We start from the raw sequence: 23,961 nt of genomic DNA, 5'->3' as shown, positions 1-23,961 counted from the left end.
GGTTAGTTTCCATTGTGCAAAGTGTGGGGGTTATATCTGCTTGTTAGGATATATTAAGCTTTTTACACACTAGCCTAGCATTGCAATTCCACCGCAAACCTCTAGACCGCCGGGGCATAATACCACTGGGGACAGCATCAGACCGCCGAGGGGCATCTGACCGCTGGGGGCCACAGACTGCTGGGGGTCCACAGACCGCTGGTAGCATGGTTTGAACAATGAACCTGCTCGTGTATGGGCACAATCTATGTACTCACCTGAACCAGATTACAGTGTTAACATGACAAACAATACTAGCTAAGGATTGGGCTATTAAAGTCATAATTGGGGTGTTGCAGGGTTTTCTATTATGTATTTTATTGTGTATTGTTTTTTTTGTTTCCTAACTGTGTGTGCGCAAGAGTTTGTTGCTTTTTTGTACACCTCTTAATATTTGATGGTTAATACCTGCTGGCGAAATGTCAGACTCACCAACAAAGTGGTCATAGGACACCAAGGGTATGGGCTACCGACTTGTTACAATATGGGGTGAGTGAGGGGGGGGGGATGGGGGTGGCAAACATAAACACTGAACTCCTGTTGGGGCTTTGATGGATATTTGTCATCTGCGCATGCCTCACTGAGTAAGTCAAGACAGAGCTGCTTTATATTTAGACTGGAAGGGTCATTGGAATGAAAGCTGACACTGTGTGTGTGTGTGTGGGGGGGGAGGGGGTAATGAGGTACATTTGTGCAACTCTGACAGCCACAATATCAAGTCATGAGGGAAACATCTATGTAACACAGAAAGTTTAAACAAGCAGTGAGTGTGTGTGTGTGTGTGTGTGTGTTCGTGTGTGTGTGTGTGTGTGTGGTAGAGAGATAGGGATGAAAGGGAAGAGATGAAGGCAGAGAGAGAGAGAGATACCATGCCAAATTTAGACAAAGATTGTTTGTTCACCTCACCTGTTAGCTGAGTTTATTAGATGCTAAGTACTCAGCGAGGAATCAGCGAAAATGATTGTCACCTCAAGCGCCTATGACCAAACCCTCTGAATGAACAAGTCTGTATTATTATGATATGCTTAATTGTGTATAATACTTGATACTTGATAATGATTGGCATGGCGAGGGAATTTTTAATTGGATGTGGTGTGGGCGTGACTCTTCTTGGCGTCAATTCCGCGGAGGAACGTCCTATACCGGTGTCAACTTCTGTTACACACCGACCGAGGGATGGAAAGAAAACTGAACGACGGCGGCATGCTATATGATGGACAAGAGGGAAGCGTTGACGTCACCGTGAGAGCAGGACAGTTTGAGCCGGACCTAAGAGGTTGTTTACAGTGAGCCGAGCTACGATATGAACTTGAACCGCTGTGCGTCCTAGTCGCACCACAACGCCTTTAAGGATTTATTGGATTTATTTTAGGTTGCACTGCTCTTTTTTTGTTTGTTGTGCCCATTCGTATGGATTTAACGCTGGGCAGGAATGACTATAATCTGGATGTGGACTACCCGCCCCCGAGCCATTTTACGCACAGCTCTTCAGGGAGACGTCTGTGACCGCAGCAGCTCCAGTGACAGTTGTGCCCAAGCCAGACATAAGTATTATATACACGAGTTTCCAAATCGTCTTAATTTGTCTTCGGCTGCCCATTTTTCATAAGAAGACTTGGTAAAACACAAGAACAATCTCGTCGCTGGTTATCTAAAGTTGATCATTGGTAACCTATCGAGTGTCCGTTTTGGAGATGCTGTTAATAGCAACACAGATCGCTTAACGCTTGCGGGCACAGACGCTACGTGCTACATTTTGTGTCACTGCTGCACATTTGTTGGTTTGGCTTTTATTCCCAGGGGATTTATTCCCAGGGCTTTCTCGGCCTGTATACTCTGAGATGTTGCTACTTTCCCCGCTGCTCTTCTTTTTCCTGCGCTCTGCGCTCTTGATCGCCACGCGTGGGGTGGACGTCGGCGGCGCGCACAATGAAGACCACCGCGGGTTCGTCTTCCCCGGGGGGAGCGGGGGCGCGGGTTTCGAGCCCATAGGTAGGCCCGATGACTGATGTGCTGACAGGTGAAAGGGTTGCACGAGGTCACAATTGAGTCTGAGAACGTGTTGGTTTCTCGTGTTTGTGATTAACTGTTTTGACTAGATTAGCATCCATCTATCCATCCGAGTATAGATAAGGAAAATGCAGTTATATTAAGGACAACTAAACTAAATTAACTTTAATAGGTACTAGTTACGTTTCCCCATTGCCAACCTCTGGTGCCCTGAGTTGAAGTGTCTTGAGTCGTCCCATGAGAATGAGATTGTCCCATGATGGGCTGGGAAAAAGTCGACCCGAATAAAACCATTCAGAGAAATGTTCCCTGGATGGATTGACTCCTGAATGGTTTTATTTTTGATAAACTTGCTTGTGAAGATATTTCAAACGGGGCACACAAACCAACCATCTCAGTGATTGTTTATCTTATAGCCTACTGAACGCAGCAATGAAACCAACACAACATAAATTACACGTAGCCTACATCTGCAGTCATCCTAACAATATATACAGGGCCCAATTATCGTATTTATTCAATTTATAATTGTTATATCTGAATTAGGCCACTTTCCTCTCCCAACCATCGTAAAGCGCTCTCTATCATCATACACGAAAAGTGTAGCAGGCTGCCCACGGTTAACCTATGTAATACTTTGTAGGGATACGGTCCATGCTGGATCCTATCTGTGCCCTTTTTAGAGGGCTTTGTAAAGAAACTAGACTGCTGACCTCTTACTCCGGCCTTTGCGTGCTTCTTCTAGTTACCCAATCGTTTGAGTCAGACGTGACACATCTCATGATTGCATGATGCATGACACACCCTAGGAATGTCCCACGTCATTTCCCCCTTGTTGTATGTTATTTCTAGGCCTCTTCCTGTGCAGTAGGAACTAGGGTTACCCTTTTGCGTCCATCCATACGTCCTGGACCGAAGCTTCCAATCCCTGTCAATGGGTTCAATGCTTTATACCCAAAAACATTTTCAAAATGTTGAAGTAAATGTATTTTTCAACACTGACTATAAGTGGGAACTGTATGAACTGTCAGATTAACTTGAATCAGCACTTTTAGGACAAGGCTTATTGGGGATTATTGAGATAGCAGAGTCATGAATGTATGTATTACATAATAATTGATTCATTACAGTTAGTTGAAATGAATGATTTAAATCTTTATTTTTTGCAGATGGGTGGAGAGTTGGACAGATTTATTTATTGATTGAGTGAATCTTTGACATACTCTTTAGTTACTGCAATCTTGAAGGTGTAAATGGCTAGAAATATACATATATAACATTGTATATATGCTGGGCAATAAAGACATAAAGAACAGAAACAGAAAGAATTATATGTTTTACAATGTTCATTCTAACCTCGTCTCTGGTTATTTTCATTATTGTTTAGTGTGTAGTGATTCCTTTCTGGGGACTTTTCTGTTGCTTGTTGGAGGAACCACCAAACTTGGAGCTCCAGGGAGCTGCTTGAGGGACTAAATCCTCCCCATTGTTCCTGGTCTTTGCAGACCTGTGCATGATGGTCTCCCCGCCCTGCGTGAGCGAGGCGGACCGCTACAGCCTGGAGGCCCTGCGCAGCATACACCAGATGATGGATGACGACCACGATGGAGGCATCGAAGTCGAGGAGAGTGTGGAGGTAAAAAGTCAATCTCAGTGCTGCATATTTGTGGGTTCAGGAAAAAAGCTGGTGCTTCATAAAGCACCCATAAATTGCTTATTAGGCATTAGTTGGACAACGGAACACGGTTAAAAGATATCTCCTCATCATTAGCACTTGGTGCGGACGTCAATTCCGGTCCAATTGTTGCCAGGCTGATGCTCTCACTATAGTATGAGGAGACACACTGTAATAGGGTCTTTCTGGACTGATATCAGAGTAAATATAATTAGGTGCAGTGTTAATACATTTATATTACAAGTATAATTCTCACAGCTATGGTTAATTTCCTTACATATATTGTCATATATTTAAAGCATATTTATTTGTATAGTTCTTGAAAGGATTGCAAAATGTTAAACCTGCACTATTGTTCATTTGTATTGCAGCTTTTTACTCCATTAGAAAATAACTGAACTAGAAAGGTTAGCATAGAACACAGCCATCAACAAATCAAACGATCCAAGGAGTCATTCTCTTTAAACCGTTTTTTTCTGGTCCAAATTATAAAGCTACAACTGTTGCAACAACTGAAGCCTATATGGGTTGATAATGGGAATAATTGCAAAGTGCAAGGGTAAATACAGCAATGCCTAGCCTAATGCAATACTTGGTTCCTATTGGTGTATTCCTTCATTTGCAGTTTATTATTATTTTATATTATTATTATATTATTAATTTGAGTCATTTGTTATCATGACAAACCAAACAGAGCAGATCAGCATCAAGGCCAAACATTACAAGACTATGTTAAAGTCAAGTTAGCTTTCTAAAACTGCAAACTGACAAGGAGCCAAATCTAAACATGAAACCAAGCCATAGATGAAAGCCTCCACATTTAGTCCAACAGACCTTCAGCTGTTTTGAAGCTAGAGCATAAACATTGGAGTGTACATACATTGTATACCAGTGCATATCTATTTAACTACATCTTCAGTCTTGGTTATCAAAGCGTAATGGAATATCTCCCAGTGAACCATGAAGGGTAGTCTTGCTGAGATAATACTTGGCCTGTAGGGAAATGTAGGATCGGCCGTAAAGCCAGAATTCCAGGATGGTGCAAAGTTTCAGAATGTTGTCCCTGGACACAGTATCCCAGGGCTCGGGTTGCGGTTGCTATGGCGATGGCAGCGGGAGGGGCCAGGGCTCTTCAAATGATCCACCTAGTCATCAGACGGAGAATCAATTTACAGCCAAGGACACATTCCAAGACAGCAGCAACACCAAAAACATAGACACACACAACTGTGCACACACATGGTCATAATTGCACATGCAATCACAAGGAAATACACACACACACACACACACACAGACACAGACACAGACACAGACACAGACCCACACGCGCATGTGCAGGCATGGGCACGCACACACACACACACACACACACACACACACACACACACACACACACACACACACACACACACACACACACACACACACACACACACACACACACACACACACACACACACACACACACACACACACACACACGCACGCACGCAAGCATGCACACACAAACACACACACACACACGCACGCACGCATGCACACGCAAACACACATTTAGATTTGGAGTACCAACTGATCCTCAAGTCAATTCTAAATAAATACGGTGCATTATCATGCTCCAGGCCCTATTCCCCGACTGAAACCTAAGTTGCTAACACATTGCAGCCTGCTCTTGCAACACAACCATTTTAGACTGCTTGATTGAGCTTGTGCCTCGACCACTGCCCTTTGCACCCCTAGCCCTTATAGTTGCGTGTTAAGATCCTCTGTGAAGCATATATTTAGCATTTGCTGACTTTCTTTTTCCCCCAAAAGTTCATCATCGAGGACATGAAAGAGCAGCAGACCAACAAGCACAGCCACCTGCACCGAGAGGACCAGCACATCACTGTGGAGGAGCTCTGGAGGGGGTGGAAGTCCTCCGAGGGTGTGTGTGTGTGTGTGTGTGTGTGTGTGTGTGTGTGTGTGTGTGTGTGTGTGTGTGTGTGTGTGTGTGTGTGTGTGTGTGTGTATAGGCATGTGTGTTTGTGTGTCTGTGTGCGTGTGGGTGAAGAGGGGTGTGTCTGCGTGTGTGCATATGTGTGCCTGTGTGCGTGGAATGTGTGGGTGAGCTGGGGTATGTTTGTGTGTTTGTGCGTGTGTTTGTGTGTCTGTCTGATAATATACACATGGGAATTGTGTGAACATCTTGGTCTTCTGCATGCTATTGTAATATATGTAGTTGTTTATGTATCATGCATTGTTTTTTGACAGTCCACAACTGGACTCAGGACGCTGTGCTGCGCTGGCTGAAGGGCTTCGTTGAGCTGCCCCAGTACGAGAGGAACTTCATGGACTTCAAAGTGAACGGGAACACACTCCCCAGGTGAGACGCACTGCTGGAATCCACCGTGCTGTCATGGCCACCGCTAACAGTGTCTAATGTTCCCTAATGCTCATTAAGCTAATGACCCCATGACATCGGACCATAGGAAATGGGGCCTTGTCCTGAACAGATTGTAACAGAATTGGTCGGCTTGTAATCCAACTTTCAATCTAGGCGACGGTTTCATAACGTCAAATTCTCCAAATCAAACTTTTGATTGGTAATATCAAGTCTGATATCAAGTCAATCTACCTCAGATCTGGGTAAAACCTCAGCCCTCGTAAACCTTTCCTTGTGGGTAGACAAGCTCAAACATCCTGTCTGGACACCGAAAAGTCCCTGTAATCTTTCCAATCAACACTGTGTAGACGAGCAACTGTAGAAACACACTTATTGAAATCCATTTCTGACTGTTTCATCCACTCACGTGAAGGAGTTTCTCTTCGGTACAATATCTCATAAAAAAACAGGAAACCAGGCACGACTCCGAGTCGGACTCGGGATTAACATCACGTCAATAATGCTCTTATGTTCAGATGTGAATGCTACCATAATTAATGAACATGTTATGAGATCAACAGATTTTGCCGTAAGATTATCCAATATAGCCTGCAACTAAATTAAACTAATACCATTTCATTTATTTACAAAGAAAGACTTTTGTTGCAGAATAGCTTTTGTACCATATCTGCTACAATACCCGCACAGTATTATAGACTTCCTTCCAGTTACTGATCGTCTTCTTCTGTAATAGGATCGCAGCCAATGAACCAGCCTTCCTCAGCGGCCACCTCAGAATCCAGGACCAAAGGGACAAGCAGAAGCTTAACATCAAGGCTCTGGATGTAGTGCTGTTTGGACCACCCACACGTGAGCTCGCCCCTCCATTCACACCACCAACATGTCTTTGCTCTTTGGTTTTGTTGATTTGATCTATAATTGCTGACAGGGAAAATATGGGACGAAATGATTAGTGATGCCTGGCAGCCTGGTCCTTCAGGCTGGGTTCTGGTCCGGCAACCTGGTCCTTCAGGCTGGGTTCTGGGTTCTGGTCCGGCAGCCTGGTCCTTCAGGCTGGGTTCTGGGTTCTGGTCCGGCAGCCTGGTCCTTCAGGCTGGGTTCTGGGTTCTGGTCCGGCAGCCCGGTCCTGTAGGCTGGGTTCTGGGACGCGGCAGGCTGTTCCTAGAGCCTAGGCACTGGGTACATATCCAGCACACCTAGACCCATCACTCTCCGCAAAATGCCAGACACTTTGGTTTTCGGATGCAGACAAATATTTGAGTGCCTGTCGGCGGCCACAACAAGACCATGTCCTATCAGCCAACGGACACTACGCTGTGCTTCTCAAATGTTGTGAGGCCCAATTTAGCCCGATGTACGTAGAGTAGAACGAAACCATACCCGCCCTTTGGAAACCCTCACCCTCTCACTGTCCCGCTGAAACACACAAACAAACACACGCGATTTATATGCTATTGTGCTTGGAGGTGAGATAGCACGGCTACCCCAGCACACATTCAAGTCTGTCCCTGTGGTGCTTGAATGAGTTAATTGGATTGCCTTTCGCGCTAGGCAGGACACACGCTGATGACTATAATACCGTCTAGGTCCTCCTCACAATTACATGAAGGACCTGCTGCTGATTGTTTCCGTGGTGATGGGGATCGGAGGGTGCTGGTTCGCACAGACCCAGAACAAAGTGAGCAAGATCCACATCTCCAAGATGATGAAGGACCTGGACAGTCTGCAGCGTGCCGAGCTCAGTCTCCAGGAGCTGCAGGAGCAGTGAGTAGAGGGTCTGTCTGTCTGTCTGTCTGTCTGTCTGTCTGTCTGTCTGTGTGTGTGCGTGTGTGTGTGTAATATGTGTGGTGTGCATTTTGTATAGATTCGTCGTTAGTGTTCAATCTATGTATAGTAATTATTATTGTACATATATCTATCTATCTATATCTATATATATATATATATATATATATACATATATATACATAGATAGTTACATAGATATATTACTTACATATTACATATATAACATTTGAATTCATATATATATATAACGTGTGTGATGTGTTTGTGTGTGTGTGTGCGCGCTTGTGTGTGTGTGTGCATTCTTGTGTGTGTACTCGCGTCTGTGTGTGTCTATCAGGCTGGAGCGAGCGCAGGAGGAGAAGCGTAACGTGGCGGAGGAGAAGCACCACCTGGAGGAGAAGATGAGGGACGAGATCATGGGGGCTCAGCAGGAGGCCCACCGGCTCCACCGGCTGAGGCAGGGCGCCGTCACCGAGCTCAGCCGCCTGCGCTACGCAGAGGAGGAGCTGGAGCAGGTAGCCTGTGTGCACCCCCCCCCCCCCAGAAGCCGGTCATCTCTCACTTCATCTGGGCCCTGTCTCTCCGTTGATCCGTTCATTCCTCCGCCAGCCGTCTCCACGGCCATGTCTCCACTAATCCATCCATGCTCTACACTAGGGGTTTGCAAACTGTGAGGTGTGCCTCCCCTAGGGGGCGCTTCAGGGGGGGGGCATGGCGCGAGAAGAAGAGAAAATATCTTTAAAAACATAAAAATAAAATGTATTCTTTTTTTTATTATCTTTTAATATGTGTAAAAGAAAAAAAAGATATTCAAAAACACACAGGGGTTTGAAATGTTTTTAAAAATATGTTTCTTTGTATTATGTAAAAGAACAAAAAGATCTTTAAAAAACAACAGAAAGATTTTGTTAGGGGGGGGGCGCAGCCGTTTATTTGTTCTGAGAGGGTGCTCACCATCTCAAACCCCTGCTTGGTACCACTCTTCAAATCAAGATAACCAACAACTGGATCAGGTCGACATACTCGTGATCATCTCTCCACACCCGTGTGTAGCGGAGTGTCTGTTGAGCCGGGTGTGTATTGAAAGCGCTCCACATATCTACAATGAGGTAACCTAATGAGCTGACTCCCTCTTTGGGACGGTGATGGCAGGTGCGCGGGGCGCTGAAGCAGGCGGAGAAGGACATGCAGCTCAGCTGCTCGGCCTCCGAGGGCCTGCAGCTCTGGCTCCAGCTCACCCACGAGGTGGAGGTCCAGTACTACAGCGTCAAGAGGCAGAGCGCAGAGCTACAGCTGGCCTCCGCAAAGGAAGAGGTAACGCCAGCACGCTGTCTGTCTGTCTGTCTGTCCGTCAGCCCTTCTGTCTGCTAAACGCTCTCCTCCTCTCCCTGAAGGCGGAGAAGATCAAGAAGAAGAGAAGCTCTCTGCTGGGGACTCTTCACGTGGCGCACAGCTCCTCCCTGGACCAGGTGGACCACAAGATACTGGAGGCCAAGTGAGTCCCCTTCACCAAACACAACTTTCATGTGTGGGCGTACGCGCCGCTGACTAACCATGACTTCATCGGTGTGTGCGTTCAGGCAGGTGGACGGTAGGTGTACTAGTTGTACTGTGGTTGTACTGTAGTTGTACTGTAGTACTCTTCATCAGATCTACTTTAAATATCTTTAAAGGCGTATATCTAGATGGCTGCAAACTAAATATACCTCAATTTAGTAAGCCTATATATACAGGGCTCTCAAGTCTCACGCATTTGGCGTGAGACGCACGCAATTCAACCCATGCACACGCCACACTTCTTATTTCTCAAGCAGAGAAATTACCATGATAGCGCCCACCAATTTGGGCCGCTATTTAACAGTGGAACAGGTAGGAATCAAATAGGTTTCCCGTAAGTAGGGTAACCAGATGTCCTTCCCCCCCCCCCCCAACAAAATCTCACTCTGAACTCAGTTCAATACTTGAGAGCCCTGTGTATATATATATATATATATATATATATATATATATATATATATATATATATATATATATATGTAACGGGGGGTTAGGCAGGACCCAAGTGCACAGACTGACAATGGTGACAGGGCAGTCCAAAGGTTTATTGTTGGCACAGATGATCAGGATCGGGCAGGCAGAGTAAACAGGGGCAGGCAAGAGTTCGGGGACCGGCAGGCAATCAGGTAGACTGGGGGTTCCATCGGCGGGTGGGTAGTTGGGCACGAGGGGTCGGTATCAGGAGGGCAGACAGGCAGGCGAGGAGCAGGAAACAGGGAAGCAGACAGGCCGGCAGGGACTCTACAACAGGCGGGTGGTCAGAGAGGCGCAGGTTCGGGAACAGGCAGGATCAGCGTTGTAGAAACAGTTCTGGAGTTGCGGGAAAGCTCTGTGAGTAACGAGAGACGATCTGGCAGAGACTGAGTGGAGAGAGAGGATTTATATAGAGGGAGCACAGGTGAAGGTGGTTGGGTTAATTAGGGGAGATCAGGGTGGCTGGCAGGTGAATGGGAAAACCAGGGGCGGACCATGACATATATCTATATATATATTGTGGCAGACGCCAGGGAGGAGTGAGGGGAGTGGTAGGTCCGGCAACCTGCTGGCTCCACCCCCAAGCCATATATGGCCCCCAGGCAAGCCTGGGGATCGTTAGGCAGGGGTCCTTGGGCTTAAGACGGCGAGCAAACAGTCGGGAAGGGGAAGGAAGGCTAAGGGAAGGAAGGCTAGAGAAGCTAACGCTAGCAAAGGACCGGCAGGATCTGTGTGATCGCTTGGCAGTGTGGTACGCCCTGAGAGAGAGTGAGAGACAGGTGGAAGGTGTTGGACGGACATTGAACTGGAGCATAAAGGAGGTGGATGACCCTTTTCCCACCCTGGTTTGGTTTACTCTGTAAATAAACCGTTCTGCGTTTGAACTACTCTGTGTGTTGTGACATTTTATCCATCCGACTTGGTAGCGTGGAAACCCCACACCCACTGGCCCGCTACACATGGTGGAGGATGCGGGCACCTAATCCCAAGTTGAATGGATAGACCAACACACAGGGAAACCATGGAAGCACTGTTGAGAAAACTGTTGGAGGCGAACAGGGCACAGCTAGCCAGTAGCCAGGAGCTGCTGGGAATGCTGACAGCCGGTCATGTCGGCAGGGCTGCAGGTGCGGCAGTGCCCTGTCCTGGGCCCCAGCAGGTTTGTCTCGCCATGGCAAGAGACGCAGACGCAGCCGCCGCCGCCGCCGCCGCCGCCGCAAGAGACGCAGCCGCCACCGCCGCAAGAGACGCAGCCGCCGCAAGAGACGCAGCCGCCGCCGGCGCAAGAGACGCAGCCGCCGCCGGCGCAAGAGACGCAGCCGCCGCCGGCGCAAGAGACGCCGCCGCCGCCGCAAGAGACGCCGCCGCCGCCGCAGCCGGAGACGAGGCCGCAGACGGAGACGAGGCCGCAGACGGAGACGAGGCCGCAGACGGAGATGCCGCAGCCGGAGACGACACAGCACAGGGGATTGCAGAGGCCCTGTCCAGGAGGGTTGCTCTAGGGAGCTGGACCGCCCCTCCCTCTAGGTCGGAGCTGAGGTGGAGGGTGTGTGGCAGACGTCAGGGAGGAGTAAAGGCCAATCCATACCTCCGGATCCGGACGAAATTCGTCCGTCGCCCAAAACGTTGCCTCCGGAACTACCCTTCATACCTCCATCTGGTTTCAGCGTTGTTATGGATGTTACGCGACAAATCCTCTAGAGGGCAGTGACTGTCGTTTCACAAATTAACGGCATCGATAATCGCAAACATGACATCCGTAGAGATGATTTTGCTTTGTGTCATCCGAAATCTGCAAAAAAAGTGCAAAATGTGTGCGGTGGCCTCTGACACCCCTCACCAACCCGCAGATTATCTCCTCAAAATGTTGTTAAATGACCAGTTGCAACTTATTGCCAAAGCAGGGGAACAATGAAATAGAAAGGTCAGGTATATACCGTATTTTCCGGACTATAAGTCACGGTTTTTTTGTAGTTTGGCTTGCCCTGCGACTTATATTTCGAAGCGACTTATATGCCAAAATTGTGCGTACATAATCTTCGGCCGCAAGATGGCACCGTCATTCATTAGGCCTACAACTGAACGCTGCAAGCCTACTGCACCACTGAATAAATTATATTCTCGTCGTCATCGTCCTCAATGTCCTCCGGTTCAACCAAAGCTACCCCAGCCTTAGCTGCAATGTTGTGCAAAATAGCTGTCACACATATCACAGCGCATGACTTGGCAGGCGAAAACTGGAGCCCTCCGCTGGACTTGTGAAGGCATCTAAAGCGCAACTTCCACCTCCCGATCGTGCGCTCAGGTTTAGGACCGCGGCGCACACGCGTCCGGTGGAATCCCGGTGTCACTGAATTCGGTATACTCTCAGAACTACGAGTGGGACCGACACACCTATATTGCTATTGCAATTTTATTCAGTCTCTCCAGACTAAACGTTCTTGTTTAAATGTTTAAAAATAAATGCGACTTATACACCGCTGCGACGTATATATGTTTTTTTCCTCGTCATGGAGCATTTTTTGACTGATGCGACTAATACTCGGGAGCGACGTATAGTCCGGAAAATACGGTAGTATAATAGTATCAAAGTATCAAACGTTAAATACAATATTTATACATATCAGATATTATACTGCTCTATCTATTTTCGCGAATGGTCTGACTTTTGACTCTATACTGCCGCCTCGATTTCCGGTGGTATTGCTTAGTTTCTCCCGGAGCACTCCGGATTCGTATGCTCAGAGGCGACGGACCCATTTACGGACGAAACACCTCTGGGACCGGACGAAACGGTCCGCATCCGTATTTACCGTAGGGTGTGAATGGGCCTTAACGCCTCGTTTCCACATACGTATGTTTTTCGTGTCCGTGCTTCCGTAAATTTACGGAAGGAGTCGCGAGTGTTTTACGTACGGGCATGAATTTATTTACGGACAAAAGATGTTAGGAGAAATCAGCGGATTGCTTACTCCGGGTAGGAAATGAGTGCCCAAATGAAGGAGTTCAAGTACCTCGGGGTCTTGTTCGCGAGTGAGGGTACTATGGAGCGTGAGATTGGCCGGAGAATCGGAGCAGCGGGGGCGGTATTGCGTTCGCTTTACCGCACCGTTGTGACGAAAAGAGAGCTGAGCCGCAAGGCAAAGCTCTCGATCTACCGGTCGATCTTCGTTCCTATCCTCACCTATGGTCATGAGGGCTGGGTGATGACCGAAAGGACGAGATCGCGGGTACAAGCGGCCGAGATGAGTTTTCTCAGAAGGGTGGCTGGCGTCTCCCTAACTCGGATTAGAGCCGCTGCTCCTTTACTTAGAAAGGAGTCAGCTGAGGTGGTTCGGGTATCTGGTAAGGATGCCCACTGGGCGCCTTCCTTGGGAGGTGTTTCAGGCACGTCCAGTGGGGAGGAGACCTCGGGGAAGACCCAGGACTAGTTGGAGAGATTATATCTCAACACTGGCCTGGGAACGCCTCGGGATCCCCCTGTCAGAGTTGGTCAATGTGGCCCGGGAAAGGGAAGTCTGGGGCCCCCTGCATGAGCTGCTCCCCCCGCGACCCGACCCCGGATAAGCGGATAGGGGACCGGTACTTTGGAACATGAGGATCGACATATACAGAGATAAAAACAAAACCAACAGGCTTGGAAAGAGATCGCTGAGGAGTTTAGCCTGCAAGGTACTTAGCCTACAAGTTTTGTGAAAAACATTAAAACTTTCATACGGTATCTCCGTAAAACGACGGCGAAAGTTACATTTTTTGAACGTATATTACGGACATACCGGACAGAAATTGTACGGAGGGGAGGAGTCTCGGAGGAAAAACGGACATTACGGAGAATCACATAGGAATGAATGGACTTTCGGTCGGAGACGGTTGGATCGCATACGAGAATGTACGTATGTGGAAACGAGGCGTTACGAGGGGAGTGGTAGGTCCGGCAACCTGCTGGCTCCACCCCCAAGCCATATATGGACTTCCTCCCTCTAACGAGGCAAGCCTGGGGATCGTTAGGCAGGGGTGCTTGGGCTTAAGAGGGCGAGCAAACAGTCGGGAAGGGGAAGGAAGGCTAAGGGAAGGAAGGCTAGAGAAGCTAACGCTAGCAAAGGACCGGCAGGATCTGTGTGATCGCCTGGCAGTGTGGTACGCCCTGAGAGAGAGAGACAGGTGGAAGGTGTTGGACGGACATTGAACTGGAGCATAAAGGAGTTGGATGACCCTTTTCCCACCCTGGTTTGGTTTACTCTGTAAATAAACTGTTCTGCGTTTGAACTACTCTGTGTGTTGTGACATTTTATCCATCCGACTTGGTAGCGTGGAAACCCCACACCCACTGGCCCGCTACAATATATATAGGCTTTCTAGGGCTGGCCCGAATTATTCGAATACTCGTTCGGAAACATAGTATTCGAAGCTTAAATCAGTATTCGGAGCTTCGTTTTTTTTTTTTCACGTAGGTGACGTTACCAGAGCGAGGTAGGCAAACTATAACAGGGTGTCCGCGGAGGTCTTAAAAGTCTTAAAAAGTCTTAAATTCATTTTTAAAAATTTAAGGCCTTAAAAAGTCTTAAATTCGTCAAAAATGTCATATGCTGGTCTTAAATTTATAACTCGTAGGTCTTAAATTTGTCGGGGCAGGGCTATTTAATTTTTTATTTTTCTCGCGGGACTTTTCGGGAAGGAGATGTACGAGAGGCTACTTTCTTGCTAGCTGCATATATAAACGGATGTCTGCGCGCTTGCTAGCTAGTCTGCAACAATGGGTAAATGCAAGTTCAAGGTCAGTTTCCGAGGTTGGCCAGATGCTTCCGTGCAAAAGTAGCCTACATTCAAGCTCGGCACCATGGGGATTAAGGCTGTCGTCAGCCATATGCGGAGCCAAAAACATAAAACCTCTGCCAGGAGCCACACACAGACCCCAGCCATTTCTACGTTTTGCATCTCTGCCCCGGCGCCACAGCCGCAGACGGTCCGCGCTGCTAGCACTGACCTGAGGGTAGCATTTGGTGCGACACCAACACTGAAAGCGGAGGTGTTGTGGATTCTAAACACAGTGGTCAAGCACCAGTCCTACAACTCGAATGAGGGGATAGGAGATCTCTTCGGTTTGATGTTCCCCGACTCTCAAATCGCGAGCACCTTTACTGCTGGAAAGGACAAAACGGCGTATATAACTCGCTTCGGACTAGCGCCTTTCATCCGAAACGAGCTAATCTGCAGCGTCAACAAGGCTGATTTTGTTTTGATGTTTGAGACGTTGAACCACGCCACTAAAAGCAAGCAACTTGACGTGCACGTCCGATATTGGGTCGGAGATCAAGTGCAATTCGGTACTTGAGCTCGCAATTTATGGGGCCCCACATATATGGGGGTAAAAGGGATGATGATACATAATATTTTTTAGACAATATGCAGAATCTTTTCACTTACGAATTAACACGGTCGGCTATTTTTGCCAGCACGCCACCCTAGCCACATTATGGGCAACCGTGTTCCCCTTGGCTGTGATTTGAACTTTGAATTCCTCGTAGGAGTTCATAATAATACATTGCTCGCCTTGGATGAAATACACCGCTCTTGCGCGATTTATTTTGCATAAGGGTGAGTCAAATGACGCGAGAAACGCCCCTTTTATGTGAACGCGCATTGAACCTAAAGCGGAAAACCTGGTTCAACTAATTGAATCTAAAGTGAGCGTCGTGGTACCATTTAACTATGATTGCGAGTTGCGGCTCTGTCGAGCCAGGTTTTCCCAAGAAAGCCTCGGTATGTTCAACGAGGTTCGTGGTATACCCCCCAGGTCTTACTGAAGGCATTTATTTAATGGTGAAAATATTATTAATCAGTGGAGTAAATATCGACGGTGCAACCGGTGCAGCTGCCCGGGGGCCCGTGGCCCCCCCCTCTCAACAACTCACAACTTGGGTGCACCATAAATACGTGCTGGTGCACCCAAATTAAAAAATTAGGCGCACCAGTGCACCCAAGGAAAAAGTTAGTCTGGAGCCATGGAGTATCACTTTATGTTCAATAAACAGACAGATAGTAAACTTGAATGAGTCCCATTGAGTGACACACATGCTATGCTTTGGTTGTAATACAGCGGGATCCCCCCCACCATCGCGGGTTTAAGGTCTTAAATTTCATTCAAGGTGGTATTAAAAAGGTCTTAAAAAGTCTTAAATTTGACTTGCTGAAACCTGCAGATACCCTGTATAAGCGTCAGCGACACCAAGCAGAGAAGCGAGAGAGGTGGTGGAAGAATAGATATCTTGTTTCCCTTTACTTTATAACACAAAATTAGCGGGATCTCTGGAGGAAAAGTAATACTTAGCGAGTTGTTTGTTTACGTTTGCTGTACAGCGCCGCGCAACTGTGACTGGCTTGCTGCAGAGCGTGAGCGTTTTGGGAATACCCGGTCAATATAAGACAATTAATATTCGGTATTTGTTATGGATTCATTGTACAAATTCCCTTAAAAGATGCACGTTCCAGGATGAATTGAAAAGCTCCCGTAAGGGCTGAGATGGCAGAGGACGGCTGATTTGGAACGGAGCAACAGCTGTTCGCTTTCACGGGGAAAAACTAAGGAACTTCAATCTACTTAGGCCTGCTAATTAACGTTCAAAAGCTATTAAATCTTCAACAAAATATGCAGATACTTTCAAAATCGGTTCCAGGGAGTATATAGGGATTATTAATGTTGTTTTTGATGGTGTTTTTTTCTGGAACGAGTATTTGAATATTCGCTTGAAAAAACCAACGAGTATTCGAAGCCTGAAAAATGGCATTCGGGCCAGCCCTAAGGCTTTCTAGATATTGAAGTATATTTAGGTTACAGGTTGCATAGATATAGATGGATGGATAGATAGATAGATGCACTTTATGCACAATAGGCATATAGGCTCATATCTTGCTCAAGGATGCCTAAATGGAGGACACGGGAAACGAACCATTACTATTTTGCCTAGGAGCTAAACCTCCAGCCACTGCTCAATCCTGCAAGATATATTCCCTCTGATTATCATGTTACATTCCTCCGTACCCCCAGCCCGAGGGCCTCATGCGCGGGACAACACGCATGTAGTCACGGTACCACACTGCAGTAACCTCTCCGTCCGCCTCCACAGGAACGCCCTCTCCGACGTGACCGCCTGCCTGCGCGAACGCCTCCACCGCTGGCAGCAGGTTGAGCGTCTGTGCGGCTTCCCCATCTTCAGGAACGCTGGCCTGGCCCACCTCACTGCCATGCTGTACTCGGAGCCCGTCCCGGTCCCCGTGAGCCGGGGCCAGGCCTCGTACTCCTGCCAGAGCTCCCTGCATGGCTCCATGGAGGACCTGATGGAGGACTCCTCCGCCTCCATCATGTCTCAGATGCCAGGTTGGTAGAATCGGCGGCCGGTGGTAATAACAGGAGTGGCAGTTGACTCGTGTGGTGGTTACCTTTGTGGTGGTAGGGTTAATGGTTTTCATTGACACACATTAATTCTTTGCATTTATTGTATTTTTTTTATTATCATTCTACTGAAAGGCTCTACGTGTCAGATTTTTTACATGCATAAATCTCTTTAAATGTCCAATATATGTTGTAATATGTTATACTTTAACCTAAAAATGAGACCTGGCAAGATTGTCTACAACATTCTGTGGAACTGACGTCTCAGTGCTCTTAAACGTCACTAATGGCAACAATGGTTGTTCTTTCATAAACTTACTAGGTGTATGTTGAAGGTGTAATGCAGTTCACTAACCAGCCGAAGGGGCCAGTAATGAGGAGTAACTTTTTTAATGTTTGCTTGGCATACCTTTTGACAGCCTTTGTATTTTATGTGGTTGGTTATACATTAAAATATATTATAAGTTTGATCATTTTTTGAAACTGAACTTCCCAGGATCGTCCCTGAAGCGCTCACCTCGGCCTCGGGGCTCCGTCATCTGTCGACTGCGTCGGCCCGGTGTCATCGTCCCGCCCCAAGCAACCATGATCTCCTCAGACCCGGACCTCCTCATCCCCATTAGAGCGCCGATGCCCCGTTCAGAAGACGAAGAGGGGCGCTTCATCAACCCCAACAGACCACCACACATGAAACAGTATGTCCTTCCACTTTCAAAAATTTTTTTACGTGTTTTTCCGTAGTAAATGTACTTTGGTATTAATTTGGAATCTGATAAAAAAAAAATAATCTTTCCTTCCTCACTTCACTGTCTTGCTTCCTCATCTCACTTCCTTTTTCACTCATCTCATCATCACACTTCCTTCCATTCTTCCTACCTCAACTCACTGCCTTCCTTCCTTAATTCCTCATATCACTCCTTAATTCCTACTCTCACTAACTTCCTTTACCACTTCCCTTATTCCTTCCTCATCTCAATTCCAACCTTCCTCATCTTACATCCTTCCTTCCTACCCCATCTCACTTCCTCTTTTCTCCCTCAACTCACTTCCTTCCTTATCTCACTCCCTTCCTTCCTTTCTTTCATCCTTCCTTCTTTCATTCCTCATTTGTCTTCTTCCTTCCTTCCTTCTTTTCTCCTTTCACCAACAGGAGTTCCCTTGAGTTGTATCCAGACACAGATTACATGGTTCCGGGAAGCAGAACCTATCCCAGCTCCTCCTCCAATGACTCCTCCAGAAAGCTTTATAGGGATGAAGCTATGGAGCCGTTTGCAGACGCCTCCATCAGGAAGACCAGCACTACAGAATTGGAGGCTTCCATTGAGCCTCCAGTCCAAAAGATCTCTGTGGGGGAGGTTGAGGCATCTGTAGAACTTGCCCAAAGAAAAGGAAAAGATAAACCCATTGAGACTCCTGGGCTGCACATGCCTGAGGAGGCTACTGAATCGACAATGGACAGTGGCTTTAGGAGGAAATCCAACGAGAGGAATGAAGATTCACTGGAGTGCCATGGGAGGAAGATACTATCTAATGACCCAGAAGCTGATGTAGAATTTGCACCTCGCAGAACAGACGTACTAGACTCTGCTTCGAGGAACATTTACAGAGATAGAAGAGATTTATCACAGGATGCTCCAAATAGAAAGACGCTTTTAAGTCAACCGGATGCATTGGTGGATGTGGCAGCGAGGAGGCTAACCAGAAATATGATGGGATCTTCAATGGACAGCGGCTGCAGAAAACTGGAGAGGGAAGGGGCAGAGCAAATACGTGACTCCAACCCTAGAAAATTAACCAGGGACTCAATGGGAATGTCTATGGACACAGGAGTTAGGAGGTTGGCTTGGAACAAGACAGACATGTTTCAGTTTGAGTCTCTTGTGAGAGGTGTGCCGAAAGATAAGTTGCCTGAGAGCATCCCCGCCAGAAAGATATCCAGAGAGGAGCTGGAGTATTGTGCAGCAAGGACAGCGAGAGATGAATATGAGATGGTTGTCGGCTCACTATTGCGAACGACACCTCGGGAAAAGATAGACTTTGCTGTCGATGCACCCACAGGGAAGGTCTGCTGGGATAAAGCTGATGTTGAAACGGCAAAGCAACGGGTCCTTAGGGAGTCCGAGTTCTTGGTTCACCCTGAAGCCAACACGTGTCCCAGTAGGATGGGTCAGCCGGACCTGACCTTAACGTCTCCATGGAAACAACAAGCCTCCGACCTGATGGCCCCCGGCCCGTTGTGCCAGCTCGTGTACGACGGCATACTGGAGAAGTCCTGCCCCTCGGCGGGGCCCGGCCTGAGGGAACTGTCTGCGTCGACGCCCAACCTGCCCCAGAGCCCACTGGGAGGAGAGGGGGCCTCACTGCCAGCTCCAGCACAATCAGGACCACCACCCGTCCCACCAAGGGCCTCCCACTCTGCTACGACCAGGCACGTCCCTGAAGGAGAGGAACGGAGCAAGGACAGAGACAAGGGCAAGAAGTCCTCAAAGCTGAAGAACCTGTTTAAAAAGAAAAAGGACTGCGCTCCAGAAAGACTGGAGGGTGGCCTTCAGAAACTATAATTCTCGTTGTTTCGATTTTGTGAAACTTGACGTTTAGACTTTATCTGAACAATATAATTTAGCTCTTCCTTTTAGTCCTAGATTATCAAACGGCCGATGGGGCCGGTGCCCCTGGGACCTCTGTTTTTATTAATGTGTATGTGTTGAAATACAAACCAATGAATGCAGAGGTCACGTATTTGCAATTAAGAAAAATATGATGATTGGTTTGCAGGCTGTTTCAGTATCATGATGGTGGACGAAGCCAGTTGACCCGTGACCGTGGGAATTTGGATAAGGGAAGGGTGGGAAGGTTTTACTAATGTTAACTGAGCTGAGAATAGAGGACCTTAAATTAAGTTGCATAAAGTTAGGTGTGAACCAGGGGCATCTGATCATGTATGCCTTATCGAATAGGAATATCTAGTGTTTTCCCTTGTAAGCTTTTCTCAAATTTACATCACAAGTGATGAGCATATAATGGACAATCCTAATTTCAGGTACTTATTCTTGTCTACAAGTTGTGACAAGAATATTTTGTGACAACATAAATAGATATCATTGGGTTTCTGGGGAAAACATTACATCTCTATGCCAGGATGTGAATATGGAGGAAATCCTGTATGATCAGATGTACTTGTTACATATATAATTGTTCGCTACATGTCTATACACAGAACAGTATAAATCGATTACTGTGTGTGTGTGCGTGTGAGCATGTGTGCGCGTGTGTGTGTGTGTGTGTGTGTGTGTGTGTGTGTGTGTGTGTGTGTGTGTGTGTGTGTGTGTGTGTGTGTGTGTGTGTGTGTGTGTGTGTGTGTGTGTGTGTGTGTGTGTGTGTGATGTGAGAATCTGAATCATTTAACTGTTTTGCTGGATGTGGGGCAGTTTGTGCTTACGTATGCCATGGAGCTACACACTGTAAGCTAATGGGTTGATATTGTTACCACTGGCACAGGAAAGCATTGTGGCGACCATGTGGTTTGAACCCTTTATGATAGCAGATATCTACTGGGAATGATATTGTCCATAAGTTTGTGATCACAGGCTGCAGCTTTACACTGATCAAGGTCAGTGTAAATCCTGCATAAGCTACAGGCGTTCCCAACAGATAGTAAAATTATTGATCCGTGCTTATGTTTCTAAAAATAATTATCTAACAATGAAAGCTATGTCCACAATATATCTTTATTTGAATAATTTTTTCTATTTTTAACAAATTCTGTAGCATGGATGAAGCAATGAATTTTTATTATTTTGCATTTGAATACTTTGTCGACCTCAAACCAAGACTTTTGGCTAATAAATCACGACATGATGCTTAGGTTAAAAAGTGTCTGAAAAGACATTAAATCATTTAATATAAATTTGTCTTTAATATTTTGTATTGCTATAAATGATTTGCTACAAAGAACATAATATAACTTGATAATAAATTCATAATCCAGGTTGTCACAGGAAGTAGATTTTTGTGTTAACAGAGTATATAATATATTTCTGTGATTATTTGTACTATTTTAATTTGGAAGTAATTAGGAAACTTAAATAGGAAGTATGCTGGTTTTTGGAAAGCTTTAGTTTCAATGACAATGAAATGTATTTTACAAAACTTTATTAATGTACATTTTCTCTTGGCAATCCTTTTCAAATACACTATGCTTTGGTTTAAGACCGTGTAGCTGTAAACCACAGCTTATCTTTGACTTAAACAATTGAACATATGTTTTTTTTTATGTTTTGTGTACGTTCATATTGTTCTTCATTATATGCTCTTTCCTCTTCTTCTGTTCTTTTCTGTGCTTCCACTTCTTCTTTGGGTCCGAAGCTCAAAACACACTACCACTCAAAATCCCTCAAGGATGTTATCCAATAAGATTATTCAACAAATTGTAGCCCAAAATATATAATTTCGTAAATATTTTACTCTATAATAACATTACCAATTTGTCAAAAAAAAATACAGAACATCTACATGTCTTGCTCAAACTTTCCAGATGACAGCACCTTAACATGCATTTGGGTCCTTATGAAACCAATGGTATTGGTACAATTCATATACTATGAATTGTATTGCTGTTTTGATTTTACATTGTTTTCTTTTTTAATACTTGGACGGCTACAAGTGCTGCTTGCAGCTTTATTTCTTTGATTGTTTACAGCTCAATGAACACACTAATGTTCACATTTTTGAATTTGTTTTATTTTATTTGTTGTATGTATTTCAAGAGAGTGTTTGGGCCATATGTAGGGAAAAGGTTTTATTCCGGCAGTGTTGGTAAAATGTATGTAACAGAGTTACTCTGGAGAAGTTTAATGGTACCGTCATATTATTTAATAATCATGAACACATTGGGGCAGTAATGCATCATACACATTTTTCAGAACAGACATGCTCTTAAATATCTTTCTTGTTTTTTCTAAACACAACTACCAGTAACTATCAATACCCAGCCATGTAACATATGTCTCCTTTGAATAAAAATTCAAAAAGGTACCTGTTTGATTGTGTTGAGTTTTAAAAAGCAATTTTTTCCTTTCCTTTAAATTTTTCAAAGAATTATTCTAGGAAATATATACATTTATAGTGTTGTTGCATCATCTTTCCGCTAGAGGGCAGGGCGCTTTGAAGAGGGCAGTTTGTACAATAGCGTTAAGAAAAATAAGTAGCAAACTACAACTTTTATTTTATTTTTTTTCCCCTTTGAAATTATTTGAATGAGGAAACCACTACTTCTACCACAAATGGCAATACAACGTATTCATATTTATATTTTAATCATATAAAAAAGTATTTCAGTAGAAAGACTTGTCTTCCTCCGTTCGAATGCGTCACACTCTGTATGAAAACCTCACTGATTTATGGAAAAATATCATGACTCTCACAAGCTAGCAAAGTCGAAAGTCATACATAACATCTGAATATTTTTACAGGGGTCAACCCAGAAACCCCTAATGCATCAACAGTTATAACACATGCCCGTGGAAAGCTTTAGTTTCTGCACATTCAAACCTGCAATGCTACTTACAGACAGAGGCTGAGGATATAACAACATCGAAACACTCACAAAAACACATTCAGAAACGCAAGCGTGAACGCAGGAACACACATTGGTTCAAACAAAGACATAATATCCATAATATCCAGAACATATCCAGAATATACAAAACAGAATATGTCCAATTCATGCACATCCCCCAGTTTACAGAATGGAAGAGACAAGAGATACAACTTACCCTGAACATAGGATTTTTTGTGAAAGTATGAAGGCCTTCCCTTTCTCTAATGATAGTAAGGATCCAGGGTTTACTGTAATGGGTCAGCCAGTAGTTGGTGAGCCATAACAATACCATTTCCAGTTATGTAGCTTGCCAAGCTGCCATGGTCACCCATGCTAAGAACATATGAAAACACAGAATTGTAAGACAACCCTTAAATGGAATCTAATCTAAAAACGGAATAAAACTCAGGTCATCTCAGCCCATGAGGTTGTTTACGCACTCTAACACCACCTACTGGTGCTATTATGTTCTGTGGCTTATTTTCTAGCTTTCACCTGCTTCCAGCTGCCAATTGGCAATCATAGCCTTCACGTGGTGTAGGCTACTTAAGCAAACCAGACTTTGGAAAAGGCCTCCCTCTCTCTTAACATGAAGATTTGCAGATGGGCTTAAGCCTTGCCACTTCCATCTTTTTCAGTCTCCTGCGCGAGACCCTTAGTTCGGCCTTTGGCTGTTCAGTCACATGACTTTATGCGGGAACCTGAATAAAACCCAAATATTTCAGTAATTCTCATGTCTATCTATTCATGCCTGCGCCTAGACAATGGGCCATAACAATCATACACTTCACTGATTACGAACATCAGTGATTCTCTCCTTGGTCTCTACTACTGTGGAACTGAAAAAACAGTTGTGCAGATGGAGACAAGATTGTTCAAAAACATATCCACAGATATGTAAATGTAACCACAAGGATTTCATTTGGTAAGTGAAGTGACTTTGTGTATATGTGCAATGGGAAATTGTAAGCATAGAACATGCTCCATGAATGATTTTTACGATTGAAATTAATTAGAAATAATTACACGTATGGACAATA

General features: G+C 45.6%; 1 protein-coding gene across 1 annotated transcript; it reads left to right on the top strand.

The window, feature by feature from the left end:
* Window positions 1-807: 807 nt before the first annotated feature.
* LOC130379073 (stromal interaction molecule 2-like) lies at window positions 808-22,779 on the top strand. The gene is made up of 12 exons (XM_056585662.1): window positions 808-2,031; window positions 3,555-3,685; window positions 5,543-5,654; window positions 5,981-6,092; window positions 6,847-6,962; window positions 7,700-7,877; window positions 8,239-8,416; window positions 9,054-9,215; window positions 9,296-9,396; window positions 17,057-17,307; window positions 17,819-18,017; window positions 18,473-22,779. Exons 1-12 carry the CDS (start codon window positions 1,881-1,883, stop codon window positions 19,881-19,883), a joined length of 3,102 nt encoding a protein of 1,033 aa, XP_056441637.1. The 5' UTR covers window positions 808-1,880; the 3' UTR covers window positions 19,884-22,779.
* Window positions 22,780-23,961: the final 1,182 nt, after the last annotated feature.

This window comes from Gadus chalcogrammus, chromosome 3 (genome assembly GCF_026213295.1).
Source record: "Gadus chalcogrammus isolate NIFS_2021 chromosome 3, NIFS_Gcha_1.0, whole genome shotgun sequence".
In the NCBI taxonomy this organism is placed as follows: Eukaryota; Metazoa; Chordata; class Actinopteri; order Gadiformes; family Gadidae; genus Gadus; species Gadus chalcogrammus.
Note: the sequence above shows the minus strand (reverse complement) of the source record. Positions and strands in the feature narration are given on the sequence as shown.